The sequence below is a fragment of the Schistocerca piceifrons genome, chromosome 4, assembly GCF_021461385.2.
Source record: "Schistocerca piceifrons isolate TAMUIC-IGC-003096 chromosome 4, iqSchPice1.1, whole genome shotgun sequence".
Taxonomy (NCBI): Eukaryota; Metazoa; Arthropoda; class Insecta; order Orthoptera; family Acrididae; genus Schistocerca; species Schistocerca piceifrons.
In genome coordinates this window covers 141,932,806-141,950,444 of record NC_060141.1, presented here as the reverse complement: position 1 = coordinate 141,950,444, position 17,639 = coordinate 141,932,806, and the positions used below count along the sequence as shown (strand labels likewise).

The following is a 17,639-nucleotide window of genomic DNA, read 5'->3' as shown; positions in this document are numbered from 1 at the left end:
CATACATGGCTACACTCCATACAAATACTTTCAGAAACGACTTCCTGACACTAAAATCTATACTCGATGTTAACAAATTTCTCTTCTTCAGAAACGATTTCCTTGCCATTGCCAGTCTACATTTTATATCCTCTCTACTTCAACCATCATCAGTTATTTTACTCCCCAAATAGCAAAACTCCTTTACTACTTTAAGTGTCTCATTTCCTAATCTAATTCCCTCATCATCACCCGATTTAATATGACTACATTCCATTATCCTCGTTTTGCTTTTGTTGATGTTCATCTTATATCCTCCTTTCAAGACACTGTCCATTCCGTTCAACTGCTCTTCCAAGTCCTTTGCTGTCTCTGACAGAATTACAATGTCATCGGCGAACCTCAAAGTTTTTATTTCTTCTCCATGGATTTTAATACCTACTCCGAATTTTTCTTTTGTTTCCTTTACTGCTTGCTCAGTATACAGATTGAATAACATCGGGGAGAGGCTACAACCCTGTCTCACTCCCTTCCCAACCACTGCTTCCCTTTCATGTCCCTCGACTCTTATAACTGCCATCTGGTTTCTGTACAAATTGTAAATATGCTTTTGCTCCCTGTATTTGACCCCTTCCACCTTCAGAATTTGAAAGAGAATATTCCAGTCAACATTGTCAAAAGCTTTCTCAAAGTCTACAATTTCTAGAAACATAGGTTTGCCTTTCTTTAATCTATTTGCTAAGATAAGTCGTAGAGTCAGTATTGCCTCACGTGTTCCAATATTTCTACGGAATCCAAATTGATCTTCCTCGAGGTCTGCTTCTACCAGTTTTTCCTTTCGTCTGTAAAGAATTCATGTTAGTATTTTGCAGCAGTGGCTTATTAAACTGATAGTTTGGTAATTTTCACATGTGTCAACACCTGCTTTCTTTGGGATTGGAATTATTATATTCTTCTTGAAGTCTGAGGGTATTTTGCCTGTCTCATACATCTTGCTCACCAGTTGTTAGAGTTTTGTCAGGACTGGCTCTCCCAAGGCTATGAGTAATTCTAATGGAATGTTGTCTACTCCCTGGTCCTTGTTTCGTCTTCGGTCTTTAAGTGCTCTGTCAAACTCTTCATGCAGTATCATATCTCCCATTTCATCTTCATCTACATCCTCTTACATTTCTATAATAGTGTCCTCAAGTACATCACCCTTGTGTAGACCCTCTATATACTCCTTCCACCTTTCTGCTTTCCCTTCTTTGCTTAGAACTGGGTTTGCATCTAAGCTCTTGATATTCATACAAGTGGCTCTCTTTTCTCCAAAGGTCTCTTTAATATTCCTGTAGGCAGTATCTATCTTGCCCCTAGTGAGATAAGCCTCTACATCCTTACATTTGTCCTCTAGCCATCCCTGCTTAGCCATTTTGCACATCCTGTCGATCTCATTTTTGAGACATTTGTATTCCTTTTTGCCTGCTTCATTTACTGCATTTTTATATTTCCTCCTTTCATCAATTAAATTCAATATTTCTCCTGTTACCCAAGGATTTCTACTACCCCTAGTCTTTTTACCTACTTGATCCTCTGCTGCCTTCGCTACTTCATCCCTCAAATCTACCCATTCTTCTTCTACTGTATTTCTTTCCCCCATTCCTGTTAATTGTTCCCTTATGCTCTCCCTGAAACTCTGTACAACCTCTGGTTTAGTCAGTTTATCCGGGTCCCATCTCCATATAAATTCCCACCTTTTTGCAGTTTCTTCAGTTTTAATCTACAGTTCATAACCAATAGATTGTGGTCAGAGCCCACATCTGCCCCTGGACATGTCTTACAATTTAAAAGCTGGTTCCTAAATCTTTGTCTCACCATTATATAATCCATCTTATACCCTCTAGTATCTCCAGGATTCTTCCATGTATACAACCTTCTTTTATGATTCTTGAACCAAGTGTTAGCTATGATTAAGTTATGCACTGTGCAAAATTCTACCAGACGGCTTCCTCTTTCATTTCTTACCCCGAATCCATATTCACCTAATACGTTTCCTTCTCTTCCTTTACGTACTATCGAATTCCAGTCACCCATTACTATTTAATTTTTGTCTCCCTTCACTATCTGAATAATTTCTTTTATCTCATCATACATTTCATCAATTTCTTCATCATCTGCAGAGCTAGTTGGCATTAAACTTGTACTACTGTAGTAGATGTGGGCTTCGTGTCTATCTTGGCCACAATAATACGTTCGCTATGCTGTTCATCTACATCTACATCCATACTCCGCAAGCCACCTGACGGTGTGTGGCGGAGGGTACCTTGAGTACCTCTATCGGTTCTCCCTTCTATTCCAGTCTCGTATTGTTCGTGGAAAGAAGGATTGTCGGTATGCCTCTGTGTGGGCTCTAATCTCTCTGATTTTATCCTCATGGTCTCTTCGCGAGATATACGTAGGAGGGAGCAATATACTGCTCGACTCTTCGGTGAAGGCACGTTCTCGAAACTTTGACAAAAGCCCGTACCGAGCTACTGAGCGTCTCTCCTGCAGAGTCTTCCACTGGAGTTTATCTATCATCTCCGTAACGCTTTCGCGATTACTAAATGATCCTGTAACGAAGCGCGCTGCTCTCCATTGGATCTTCTCTATATCTTCTATCAACCCTATCTGGTACGGATCCCACACTGCTGAGCAGTATTCAAACAGTGGGCGAACAAGCGTACTGTAACCTACTTCCTTTGTTTTCTGATTGCATTTCCTTAGGATTCTTCCAATGAATCTCAGTCTGGCATCTGCTTTACCAACGATCAACATTATATGATCATTCCATTTTAAATCACACCTAATGCGTACTGCCAGATAATTTATGGTATTAACTGCTTCCAGTTGCTGACCTGCTATTTTGTAGCTAAATGATAAAGGATCTATCTTTCTGTGTATTCGCAGCACATTACACTTGTCTACATTGAGATTCAGTTGCCATTCCCTGCACCATGCGTCAATTCGCTGCAGATCCTCCTGCATTTCAGTACAATTTTCCATTGTTACAACCTCTCCATACACCACAGCATCATCCGCAAAAAGCCTCAGTGAACTTCCGATGTCATCCACAAGGTCATTTATGTATATTGTGAATAGCAACGGTCCTATGACACTCCCCTGCGGCACACCTGAAATCACTCTTACTTTGGAAGACTTCTCTCCATTGAGAATGACATGCTGCGTCCTGTTATCTAGGAACTCCTCAACCCAATCACACGATTGGTCTGATTGTCCATATGCTCTTACTTTGTTCATTAAACGACTGTGGGGAACTGTATCGAACGCCTTGCGGAAGTCAAGAAACACGGCATCTACCTGGGAACCCGTGTCTATGGCCCTCTGAGTCTCGTGGACGAATAGCGCGAGCTGGGTTTCACATGACCGTCTTTTTCTAAACCCATGCTGATTCCTGCAGAGTAGATTTCTTGTCTCCAGAAAAGTCATTATTCTCGAACACAATACGTGTTCCAAAATTCTACAACTGATCGACGTTAGAGATCTATATTTCTGGACATCTGTTTGACGTCCCTTCTTGAAAACGGGGATGACCTGTGCCCTTTTCCAATCCTTTGGAACGCTACGCTCTTCTAGAGACCTACGGTACACCGCTGCAAGAAGGGGGGGCAAGTTCCTTCGCGTACTCTGTGTAAAATTGAACTGGTATCCCATCAGGTCCAGAGGCCTTTCCTCTTTTGAGCGATTTTAATTGTTTCTCTATCCCTCTGTCGTCTATTTCGATATCTACCATTTTGTCATCTGTGCGACAATCAAGAGAAGGAACTACAGTGCAATCTTTCTCTGTGAAACAACTTTGGAAAAAGACATTTAGTATTTCGGCCTTTAGTCTGCCATCCGCTGTTTCAGTACCATTTTGGTCACAGAGTGTCTGGACATTTTGTTTTGACTCACCTACCGCTTTGACATAAGACCAAAATTTCTTAGGATTTTCTGCCAAGTCAGTACATAGAACTTTACTTTCGAATTCATTGAGCGCCTCTCGCATAGCCCTCGTCACACTACATTTCGCTTCGCGTAATTTTTGTTTGTCTGCAAGGCTTTGGCTGTGTTTATGTTTGCTGTGAAGTTCTCTTTGCTTCCGCAGCAGTTTTCTAACTCGGTTGTTGTACCACAGTGGCTCTTTTCCATCTCTTACGATCTTGCTTGGCACATACTCATCTAACGCATTATGTACGACGGTTTTGAACTTTGTCCACTGATCCTCAACACTATCTGTACTTGAGACAAATCTTTTGTGTTGAGCCAACAGGTACTCTGAAATCTGCTTTTTGTCACTTTTTCTAAACAGAAAAATCTTCCTACCCTTTTTAATATTCCTATTTACGGCTGAAATCATCGATGCCTTAACCGCTTTATGATCGCTGATTCCCTGTTCTGCGTTAACTTTTTCAAATAGTTTGGGTCTGTTTGTCACCAGAAGGTCTAATATGTTATCGCCATGAGTCGGTTCTCTGTTTAACTGCTCAAGGTAGTTTTCAGATAAAGCACTTAAAAAAATTTCATAGTAGCTTACCTGCATTCCTATTTTTTTATTCGTTATTAAATCTACTCCTGCATTCCCCTATTTAATTTTGTATTTACAACCCTGTATTCACGTGACCAAAAGTTCTGTTCCTCCTAATTCCCACTGTATCTAACTTTAACCTATCCATTTCCCTTTTTAAATTTTCTAACCTACATGCCCGATTAAGGGAGCTGACATTCCATGCTTCGATCCGTAGAACGCCAGTTTTCCTTCTCCTGATAACGACATCCTCTTGAGTAGTCCTCATCCGGAGATCTGAATGGGGAATATTTTACCCAAGAGGATGCCATCATCATTTAACCATACAGTAAAGCTGCATGCCCTCAGGAAAAATTAAGGCTGAAGTTTCCCCTTGCTTTCAGCCGTTCACAGTACCAGCACAGCAAGGCCGTTTTGGTTAGTGTTACAAGGCCAAATCAGTCAATCATCCAGACTGTTGCCCCTGCAGCTACTGAAAAGGCTGCTGCCCCTCTTCAGGAACCACACGTTTGTCTGGCCTCTCAACAGATACCTGTCCATTGTGGTTGCACCTACGGTACGGCTATCTGTATCGCTGAGGCACGCTAGCCTCCCCACCAACGGCAAGGTCCATGGTTCACGGAGGGGCTTAAAGTGACTACCAAATCTTATTAAAATAATACTTGGCCATTAGTTGACAGTAAAGGCTCTATGGAATGACCTCAGTTTAGTACATACCATTGAATATATCTTTATAGATGTTGGGTATTGGATCTGAGACAGTAAAGGTAACATATGCAGTTTATTTCTTGTTCATTAGTCTGCTCCCTTAGCTGAGTTGTCAGCATGTCTGTCTGTCATGTAGCAATTCCTGGCTGGGTATGAGATTTTCTCCGCGTGTGGGATGTTAAACGTGAAATTTAAAACTTGAATGACTCTAAAGCTATCACCCCAGTATCAGGTGGCCATTAAAAACATCCAACAATTAATTTGATTCATCAAGATAACTTCACAGTCACACTCAAAATTGACTTCATTGGAGACAATATGTCCGGCAGCTGCAGCGTACACTCCCGCTCCTCTCGCGTCTAATCTGTCTGTCCATTGTATGTTCCATGACTTGCTAAACATTTCAGAGCTTTCTACTTCGGGTTTCAGCCAGCTCTTGTTCCTGAGAATGATTTGAGCATGGCATACTTTCAGGACAGTAAATTCATGTGTTTTGTAACAAATACTTCAAATTAATGACAAAATTTTGGTAGCAAAAGTATCTGTATTCTGAACGTGGTATGATTTTGGTATCTGTGTGTTGGCTGGCAAGTGTTCATCTGTGTACTTGAAACTTTCAGCTAGTGTAAAAATCCTCCATTGTACTCCACAAGTACTCTGCTACCCACATAGCTGCTTCCTTTGTGTAGTGTCCTAGCTATAACTCTCCATCCAATTATGCAGGTACAGAGACCTGCAGCCAAGATCATCACACAGTCGACAAAGTCTTTGCTTGATACACTCCTTTGGCTCCTAACTACTTTGGGAACAATGCTGCTAATTGCAAGCTCTGCTTGCACCCCATGTATGAGGCCAGCAACTTCTTCACTTCTGCCATCCGCCCATATGAACTGAGGGTGGCATCAAAACCCAAGCGTCATTGGTGCCAACATAAGCTGCAGCATGCAGATGACTGCACACTGCATGCTTAATAGCCGCAGGCAAGGCCTTCTCTACGTCTTGGATGAGGTCCCCTGGCAGAGATAAATGCATATGTCTTTCTTTCCAGCCATGAATGCTATTCTCATAAGAGGCTCCATAATGCACCTAACATCAGATCTCCTGATAACTAGTGAACCACTCCCCCCATGTGCCTGCTTAGGTCTTACTAAAGGAGCTGGCCACTCACCAAGTGAAAGGACAAGACCAGCCTCCACATTGGCCTTTTGCCTTCAGTGACACAAACACGCTATTACCCGCCACTCACCCTGCAATGAGGACGGGTCCCTCATGTCGGATCCACTGAAAGGTGCTTCAACTACAATTCCCATGGGTGAAACAAGCGACACTTGAGGTGTCTCATGTGACATGCAGATAATCCACTGCTGCTACACCTTAAGGCAGCAGCCTGAAGTCAGCTGATTGTAGCCATAAGCACCGTCAGCTGTTTGCATCTGCGGCCAGCTGCTCCTGCATCCGCACACAGCGTATAGACACTTCCTATCCATCCCAGTACTGCTAAGAAAATGCAGAAGAAGCTAAATACACTGGTGTCCAAAATTAAAGCAACAAACCACTATTTCCCCACTTGTGTCTAATTCACGATATAATCATACAAACTGTCAACAGATGTTGATACAGTCGTGTCCTGCATGGAAGATGGAATTCTGGTTGATGGACAAGCATGCCAACAACGACATCAGGGCAGCTACCAAATGGGATAGTGTTTGCCGGGTAGCCCCACATCCACAGTAGCTGCACACGCAATCGCAGACCGCGCAGTATGGCTCAGAGAAGATGCCTAGAGGCTTTCTGCAGTGGAGCGCGATGGGAAGAATGGAAGCAGGACAATCACAAACTGATGTGGCACGATGACTTAATGTGAATCGTTCTGTTGTTTTTTGGGTGTGGTGACAGTTTATAGAGATCAAAACCGTATCCTGGAGACCATCGTAGGGCCAACCACATGTAATATCAGAGAGAGAGAGAGAGAGAGAGAGAGAACTGTGAGGTCACAACGGTACCACCTTAGTACTGCACTGTGTAATCTTAGCCTCCCACACATCACTATTAAATTTTTCTTAGTGCCTTCATTAGTTTCAAAAGCTTCAAGAGGTGTAAGGTTTACAAAAGAAAAACTTTTTACTTATCTTCATTTTCCCTTGTAGTTGGCTCCAATTCTTGCATCTAGGGATACATTCTTGAGGCTGAAGTTTTGATTTATAATGTTGTGGGTTTCTGATGACTAAATAACTCATGAAGATTGGCGGTATTATTCTTGAATTTTATTCTTTGCCACATTTTTCAATATCACACCATCTTTACAATTTACACTTAATATTCCAAATTACATTGTTAGTGTCAGTCATAAAAAAAAAAAAAAAAAAAAAAAAATACGTCTTGTCTTCATTAGAGGCCTGCCCACTACTACTAACATTCTGCCGAACTCACAATATTCAAAAGAGTTTACAAACTTTCTTGACAAAAGAAGAATTATCACCAAGATATAACACTGTTTTATAAATGAGTCCAGAAATAAATTTAATAATTTGCATTAGACTGTGCAATTAACAATATGAATTTTAAGTATACCAGAAATTTCGTAATATCAAATATTTCTACAAGGAGAGTAATTTTAATTGTACATACAGAGTGTAACTAATTAATTTCTTTTTATACGTTTCAGTCTGAAATATAATACATCGTATACAAAATCAAATGAAATTCTTTCAGTGAAACAGCCAAGAATGTTCACCTACACCAGATTCGGGATTAATCCTGGTATGAGCTACTTCTACAAAAAAAAAGTTAATTTAGAAAAGGGAGCCCCATTACAACGGTAACTGGCATTTGACCTCGCAGCATCCACTTCAAGTGTTGAACTGAGGCAAACGGTGTATAGAAAACTTCGGCAGAGTGGCCTTGATTGTTGGAGACCTGTACCTCTGACACGTCTTCACCGAAGGGAAAGTCTAGACTGGAGCCGTCAACATGCCACCTGGACGGTAGAACAGTTAGTCAATGTTCTTTTCCCAGAATGACTCCCGATTTGGTCTGGACAGTGAGTCTTGATATTCGCATGTTGATGGAATGTGGAACACGATTTCAGAACCCAACCAGTGTGGAAAGAGACTGATATTAAGGATGTTCCTGAATGGTGTGAGCAGGGATTTTGTTGACCACTCGAACACTTCACGAAATTGTGCTGTTAAATTGGCAAGGTTTTAATTGCTGTCAGGTATCATAATGAGATCTTGGAACCTCGTGTGGTTGTAGCGTGGTGCTGTGGACCCAGACTTCGTATTGCAGGATGATAATGCCCAACTTCGTAGAGCATGCATGGTTGATGTCTTTGTTGGAAATGAAAGATATTGCACGCATAGCATGGCCTGCTTGCACTCCCAATTTGAATCCCATACGGCATCTTTGGGATGCACTAGGGATACAGGTTGCATCACTGCAGCATCCACCAACCACTCTCCAAGACTTGCGAACTGTGCTGCAGGAAGAATGGTCGTTGTTGCCTCACTATCAGATTGATGACATCATTCACAGTGTGTCCCATCATTTGTCAGGCTTTATTGCTGTCGGAGGTTGTCACATCCCAGAGTGAGCACATTAACCAGTTGTCTGAATGTGTGTGTAAATACATTAAGTTGGAAAAAATGAAGAATATTTTTGTCTACCATTATGCATGTTAAAGTTGTTTAGATTCTGTATTCTTTATATTGTTTCTGCCTTATTGTCACCTGATTATCCTTTTTTGTGCCAAAATAAATGCAGCCTTTGCAAAATATCAGTAATTTTGGACACCAGTGTATGTAACTTACTACTGTGCAGCTTTGTAACAAACAACAGTTAGAGAATGGTTGCTGGCACCTCAGATCATCATCATCATCATCATTTAAGACTGATTATGCCTTTCAGTGTTCAGTCTGGAGCATAGTCCTCCTTATAAAATTCCTCCATGATTTCCTATTCAGTGCTAACATTGGTGCCTCTTCTGATGTTAAGCCTAATACTTCAAAATCATTCTTAACCGAATCCAGGTACCTTCTCCTTGGTCTGCCCCGACTCCTCCTACTTTCTACTGCTGAACCCATGAGTCTCTTGGGTAACCTTGCTTCTCCCATGCGTGTAACATGACCCCACCATCTAAGACTGTTCGCCCTGACTGCTGCATCTATAGAGTTCATTCCCAGTTTTTCTTTGATTTCCTCATTGTGGACACCCTCCTGCCATTGTTCCCATCTACTAGTACCTGCAATCATCCTAGCTACTTTCATATCCGTAACCTCAACCTTGTTGATAAGGTAACCTGAATCCACCCAGCTTTCGCTCCCATACAACAAAGTTGGTCGAAAGATTGAATGGTGCACAGATAACTTAGTCTTGGTACTGACTTCCTTCTTGCAGAAGAGAGTAGATCGTAGCGGAGCGCTCACTGCATTACCTTTGCTACACCTCGCTTCCAGTTCTTTCACTATGTTGCCATCCTGTGAGAATATGCATCCTAAGTACTTGAAACCATCCACCTGTTCTAACTTTGTTCCTCCTATTTGGCACTCAATCCGTTTATATCTCTTTCCCACTGACATTACTTTCGTTTTGGAGATGCTAATCTTCATACCTCAGAACAAACAAATGAATAACAGCTGTGCTGCAGACTGCCTGAATTTGCATTTTAAAGTTATAAAATGCAAAAAGAAGGCACAATTGTGTCTTTTACCGTAATTGTAAGTAAGTTGCAGGAGAAAGAAACAGTAGTTACGAAATGCAGCTACAAATTTCTTGTTTCAGTCTCAACAGCAGTAGTGGCAGAAAAATAAGTATGGGACATTCCAAAATCTTCAAAGACAATTTTTTGAGATGTTTCGAAAAGTTTGTCATACTGACTTTAAAAATTGATGTCTAGGCACTGACCTTCAATCTTATACATATGAATAAAATTGAAGAGGGGCCAATCTGTAAGGTCCCCATGTTAAACCAAGACCTGTCGCAACAAACATTTAGTACACGCAAAAATGCTTACATGTACCTGTCCTCCGATTACAGTAACACCAATGAAGGGTCTTAAATTACATGTAGTGAAATGGCCAAAAAGTTGCACTGTATACAAAGACAAGTGAACTAAATAAATCTTAGCTTGCACAACAAGTAGTCTTCTACCTTATTTCATATTTCTTGGTCGTGCTGAAAGAAACGTGCTGCTGCACTAAAACATCAAACTTAGTCCCAAATGCAGTTTGTCAGATTACTAAAAATTATTTAAGACTTTTAGTTGTAATGTGTATATTTTATAGAAGAAAGTTTTCTAAAAGCTCAACATATGTTCTTTACATTTGTATGTTGGTCAAATTCAATTAATATTTTCAAGTTGAGTAATTAGTCTTCTTCCCGTATTTATTTTCCTCTTGTTTCAGTAAAAGATCTGGAATTCCATCCTGATCGCCCTGAACATTTATTCTCATGTTCTGCTGATGGTGGTATATGGCACTGGAAAACTGAAGGAAGTAGAGTCTCTCAGCTCACAAAGATGACAGGTTTGTTATCTTTTGCAGTATATCTCATGATGAAAGTAGATCGGTAGTGGATAAGCAATTTATTTGTTTTGGAAGCATGCTTATGAAAATTGTAGCAATTTATTCTCACTTTTGATGCACTCTTGTGTTGACTGTTTTGTCTCACATTGTGGTAAATGTATTAACTGTTACGGTGATAACTTTTGAAATAGTAAACAGTTTAGTTTATTGTTTTTCCATTTTGTGTCATTTTCATTTGCCTGCCTCTTGTAGTTGTTCCGATCATGAACTTTTGCCATGAAGCAAGTGGTTTTGATTGCTCATAAGAAAGATAATTAAATTTAAAAAGGATAAGTATATTGAAGTATTAATTAGTATACTGTAAAGTCAGAAATAAAATAAGCAGTGATTCCAAAGGGATCGTAAACTTCATTGTAGCGTCATTAGGCACAGGACAAGATGCAAAGGAAGGGGGTAACATGTAATTTTGTTGTGAGGGGACAGTTGCAAGTTACTTTCAACCAAGTGTTAACGTTGAAACATACTTGAAACAGGAAATTCTCACGTATGAATTCAGAGACCTTCCTGCTGTGAGGCAGCATTTAATTACTGATTCAAGCTGCATACACAAACAAGTGACAGTAGTATTGTCATTAATACTTTGGAGCCGATGCCCATAAAAATACGGGCGCGCCTGACCAACCCAAAAATCCACCGCCCATAATTTTACAGGCGCATGTGCTCGATCTTCCCCTTCCTCCCTTTACATGTTCATAAGGCTCCTAATGGTCTGGGAGGCATGGCAGAGGCTATAGTTGAAGTATTTGACACTAGATAATGCAGGCATGCTGAACAAGGGAGAACCACTTTTTTTTTTTTTTTTTTTTTTTTTTTTTTTTTTTTTTTTTTTTTTTTTTTTTTTTTTTTTTTTGTGAGGCTTTGCGAGTGGGAATATTCTGTTGCATGTGCACTCTGTTGCATCGTCATGGCGAAGATGGTTTGATGGATAATGAAATCGTGCGAGTTTGAAGAAAGTGATGATTTTTCGGAGGATGATGATTTGCTTGATTCTCATGATGACGTAGACTATATTCAAGAAGAAGATTCTGAGTCTTCAGATAAGGAATGCAGATAACAAAATAAGCAATATTTTTATTCAGATTTCAATTGAAAGAGCTTTCAGTACATTACTACTGTAGTTAGTGATTTTATTTGCAAATACTACTTTTATGGTAAATTTAGACGAGGAGAGCAAGTGTCCAAGTTCTTCAGAAGCATGTCCCTGGTGATACCACACCTGAAGTGCGTGGGTGACCAAGAGTGAATGTGAGACCGAGAACTTCGCGCCGTACCAGTTCTGAGGAAGGCTGGACTACAATTGTTCATGTGCCAAATATCTATCCGTTCTCGGGTCACTCTGGAAAGCGCAACCTTACCAGTCTAGACCAGAACAGCACACCCCTAAACTTCTTTTTGTGTTTACTTACAGACAGTATGGTGAATCATATAAAGCAGCAAACTAATCTGTATGCACAACAAAGCATAAGGAAATTACGAAACACAAATTCCCTTTCTCCTACCTGCTCACTGTCAAAGTGGAAAAGAGGCACTGTCGTAGAAATAAGAAAGTTTCTGGCAATTGTAGTCCATATGTGTGTAAGTGTGAGACCCCATACACGAGAGCACTGGTCCAAGAATCCTGTTGTGTCATGTAATTTCTGTCCAAACATCCTGAGACATGACAGGTTTCTTTCTATTTTGAGAACCTTTCACATAGAGACAATTCAGTTGCTAAAAAAAAATGGAGAAGCTGGCTATGACCCACTGCACAAGGTGAGACCCCTCCTGGATATGGTGTCTCCTAATTTCCAGGGAGCATATACACCCTCTCAAAACGTTACAATTGATGAAGCCATGTGCAAATTTCGTGGCCGTGTGTATTTCAAGCAGTGCATGCCACAGAAGCCAAATAAATATGATAAAACTGTGCACGTTGTCAGGGTCAGAGACAGGTTACATCTGGAATTTTTCTGTTTATGCAGGTGAGAGGTTTGACACAGTGACACTCGTAAAGACATTGCTTGGGAATCTGTCAAGAAAAGGTTATACTTTGTTTACAGACAGATTCTACACCAGTCCAGCCCTTGCGTCAGAACTGGAAGCTGCAAAAACTGCTCTTGTGGGAACTACAAGAAAATCTAGACAGGGATTACCTTTTGCTATAAAAGATCAGAAACTTCAGCGAGGTGAACTAATTTTTAGGCTTAAAGGAAATATTTTGGCATTCTGTTGGAAGGACAAAAGAAATGTGCACATGATAAGTAAAAGGCACGCTGCTGAGATTGTGATGTTTATTGATTAGAGAAGCAGAGAGAAGTCAAAATGAGCCTGTGTGGTGGACTATAATAAAAACAAGTTGGGTGTTGATTTACCAGACCAACGACTATCATACAGGGCTTTTGAGCATCAAACAGTGAAGTGGTGGAGAAAGTTGTCATTCCACAGAATACTAATGGTGATAATAAATTCAAGTATATTGTACAACAAGGTAATTGGGAAATGCCTCACAACATCACAGATCTTCAACCACAACCTGGTACACCGGGACTCTCCAGACTATCAACTGGAAACCTTTTCCTGGGAAAGATTGAGACAGAAATAGGCAAGAAACAGACACAAAAACAATGCATAGTGTGTTCTCTGAGAGGCAAAAAGCTTACTGGGAAAGTATGGCACAAAGACGCAAGCCACCAGTGTAGTGAATGCAAAGTGGCATTGTGCAAACTACCATGTTTCAAAATTTATCATACAAAGACCAAAATTTTTACCTTTCAAAATTTCTAAATAGACCTTTTATGTGACTGGAAATCGCATAAATGAAACATTCCAAAATATATCTTATAATGTTCTCACTACTTACAGTGCGAGTGTGGATTTGGGTTATATCAGCTTACTCCCCCAAACCACCTTCCACTTCTTTACGAGGTGACTTACCTGGAATTTGCAGCCTTTCTTCTGTACTGAATAGCTGGCTACTGGAACCCTCGTGACTTCTTCTCCGTCGAATAACACTAGGTACAGGAACTTTTAGACTCTGTCTACTTATGAAATAAGTAGACATACAAACTTTATTTTTCATCAACTAACGATATATTTGACCTCCATACACAATAAAAATCTCACTTTCCATGTGAGTATGTAACTTTCTGCGAGTTTCTTGTACAGTCGGACGTTAGAAACACATTGAGTGAAAGTTAAAAGAAATTGGCTTGGATACCATGACCTTTCTTAACATAATCATAAAGAGTCTTGTTTCTAACAAGGTTGTGTCAAGGGTCTACAAGAGTACTTTATTCAACTGTTTTTGTTTTAATAACAATAGTCAATGACACAATAAGCACAGAGCTGCATATAAACTCCATGGTTCTAACCTTACACACTCCCTAAAACATCTATGGATTGCCCAACAGGTACTTGTCGGTGCCGTCCGACTGCCGCATCTACTTTCTTCTCGCAACTGATTTTAAACCTGCACACGCAAACATGTGAAGCACAGTAGGTAGAATTCTACCATCCCACACTCATATCCAGAATATTGTGTGTTCGAGACTGTAGAAGGCTGAGTGGTTGTAGAATCTTATTTTACTTTCTTATTAAGAAATGAGCATTTACTCGTGGTTTTAGTCAGCTTTACTAATATTTAGGAATTGTGAAGACTCATGACACATAAGTAAACTATTTTCTATTCTTATCTTTTGTACTACCTTTTTCCTAGTATGTACTATTTTCATTATTTGTAGCTTGGTGGAACTCTGGACAAAATTAAAGTGTTCTCTTGACTCTCATTTAGTTCCATGAAACATAATAATGCTAGTCTTTCATAGAATTCACACTTCCCAGAATAATCCCTATAAAATTTGTGACTTTTGTCATGACACTGTTCCCTTCTCCTAGGATCAGTACCTATTCCTTGCTTGTGGGTTGACCTTATGAGAGCACTTCCTCTTTCCATTCTGGTAGATACGCCCCATACAAAACATCTCTATTTTTTAGGCCACAGATCGTGCTATCTCCACATAGGTATGCCTGCCCTTTATACTCGGTGAATGCTGGGTACGCCCCCCTTATCCTTCCTGAGTAAGCCTCACGGTTCAGTACCCTAGTAAACACTTATATGTATACCATAATTAAGTATCTTCTGGTAGTTATAAGTCTATCTTAATCTTCGCATTCATTCTTTAATATATCATTTACTCCCTAGAGTCCTTCTCTCCTTATCAACTTCTATATTTTCAATAGATACTATGTCAACATATACTATTTACGTCCCACTATCCTTCAATTCATCAGAGTATTCATTACGCTGACATTTCTCAATGATCAACATGACTAATTCTTCTCCTACTTTCCCTTTTCTTTTTTTTTTTTCCACGCCTCTTTCTTATTTATCCATTACTTATTACTACTCCATAATTGTTCGTTATGTATGTGCACCTCTTCTTATGTTTATTTGATGTATACCCATCATAGCTTCCTACATATGTCCGCATAAATCCATATGTACGCACATTTTCCCTACAACACCTTGTGGTTCTCATATTGTGACAAGCTTCCTCTTATGTGATTTAATTTGTGTGTAGAAGTGTATAATTGTGTATATGTGGATGTGTGTTTGTGTAGTCTGATTCTCTTATCTAAAGATAAGATTTAGGTTTTTAGTAACCACAGAAATAAGGAAGGACCTCAGTGATAGAAGTTTGTGAATATGGAAAGAGGGAAAGAATAGAAAGGTCCTCAAATGAGAAGTAAGAAAGTAAAAAACAGATATGTATGCTAGGATCAAAGAAGAGAAAGAAGACAGCCCCAAAGACAGGAAACCCTTCCATTCCCTACGATCCCTACCCCTCAGGTACTTCAGTGAGACGCTGGAGGAGATTTGGTGTTAAATCATCCCCTACAGAATGGATTTGTCCCACCTTCACCCTTTGAGGTCCCCGAAGGAAATCTGAAAGGTGTGATGGGTGTTTTGTGTTGGTCATGATTTATCTGTTCTTGTAAATCATGCTTTTAACTGCAATACCCACCCCTTTCAAAATTTATACAAACCCTCCCATCTATATCACATGTCATAAAAGGTATAAAATACTCTATACAAAATAGAAAAGCTATACCCTTCGGTATAACAGTTGTTCTGCTGGTCACATCTTATTATATTTTCCATAAATATAATATTCTATTTAGTTTATTTCATCTAGATATCACTTTTTTCTTGATTCTCTTAAGTTGGTCTCTATTTCATAGTCATATCTGGTTTTCTAAGCAATACGTTTATAGAATAGTTCTAGATTTTAAAGGAATTTGGTACAGGAAACTTATTTGGAAAAAACACCAAAAACAACTTGGGATCCGTCAGTCGTTACTCCACCCGTTAACTCAGAATGTTAACATCCCTGGGGGATATAAAATTTTACATCCTTTACATTGTATTTACCCCTCTCTAATCCAGTTGTGGGATCTATTAAAAATAATGTGTTAGGGTGGACCATTGTTTGTACCTGGTACAGTCCCTCATATTTTTGGAAAAACTTAAGAGTCTTCTTCAGAGTCGAGCTGGGAAGATGTTGTTTTATAAGAACCAGGTCATCGACTTGGTACTGAGGTTCCACAGCCTTTTCGTTATGCTTACTTACTCCTTGTAGCGCCTTTTCAATTAAATTTTTAGAAACTATTTCCTGATTTACTTCATAATTGACACTAGGTTGTTCAGGCCAATTAAAACACTTAATTAGAGGTTCTCCTACAAAAGGTTTGCCTATAACTAGTAAAGGTGTCAACGCAGTTGATAAATGGGGTAATTCATTTGGGATAAGTTCAAAGTCCTTAATTTTTGTTGCCCATGAAATATGTTTTTCATGGTAGTAAGTACGACATAATTTTCCAGTTTCCTTCTTTACTCGCTCACATGGATTTGATGACAGGTTATAATTGGATATTAACACTTGCTGAACACCTTCCAATGCTAGGAATTCTCTAAATTCGTTACACTCAAATTGTGCTCCATTACCCGTAAGAAACCGTTTTTCCAATTTTTTTTACCTACTTCTAGAATGTATCGTTGCAAACAGTGTATAACCATCTGTGTATTTGCTCTTTTAATGGGCTATAGTTTAACATATTTTGACCATCATTCTATGATGACCAAAATGTATGATACTCCTCCCTTTCCTTATAGGATTGGTCCAAAAAAATCTGCCGCTCTGAGATTGTGCAATGACTTAAGAATAATAGGATACATTTTGTATTTCATATGAGTATTATTCTCTTTCACTTTCTGGCAAATTTCGCAAGTTCTTATCAAAGATGCTATTCTGTGTCCTAGCATCTTAAAATAATAAAATTTATTCATATGGGCTATACTCGTTTTGAAACCAAAGTGTCCATATCCTGTATGAACATACCACACAAGTGCGTCTTCCACTACCTTCGGAATACACAAGCACCAACACTGTGATGTTACGCTGTCGCTCCAAAACAAGTTATGACCTATAATTTTCCATATTCCTAATTGATTAGGAGGTAATATGTTCTGGATACAGATAGAAAATATTTCTGTGAAATAAGGATCATGATGGTTGAGCAATCCCCTTTACAGTGAAGTTATGATATTCTACTGACTAAAATTAATGGCAAAAATAATACCGGGGTCTTCCATATGTTTTAATTCTTCTGTTCCTATGGTTCGCCTCAATAAAGCATCAGGTACAATATTTTCAGAACCTTTTACGTATCATATCTTGTATCGTATTCCTGTTGGAAAAGCATCCATCGCATCAACCTACTGTGTAGTAATCGACTATTCATAAGAAAAGATAAAGCTTGATAATCTGTATAAATATGGATTTCTG

The 17,639-nt window shown here is 39.5% G+C and overlaps 1 protein-coding gene across 1 annotated transcript in view; it reads left to right on the top strand.

The window, feature by feature from the left end:
* The window catches only part of LOC124796407 (nucleoporin Nup43), a 213,555-nt gene that overhangs the window by 187,190 nt on the left and 8,726 nt on the right, over positions 1 to 17,639 (top strand). The window contains exon 7 of the mRNA XM_047260584.1: positions 10,636 to 10,755. Coding sequence (XP_047116540.1) covers positions 10,636 to 10,755 — 120 coding nt within the window. The remainder of the gene's footprint in view (positions 1 to 10,635; positions 10,756 to 17,639) is intronic.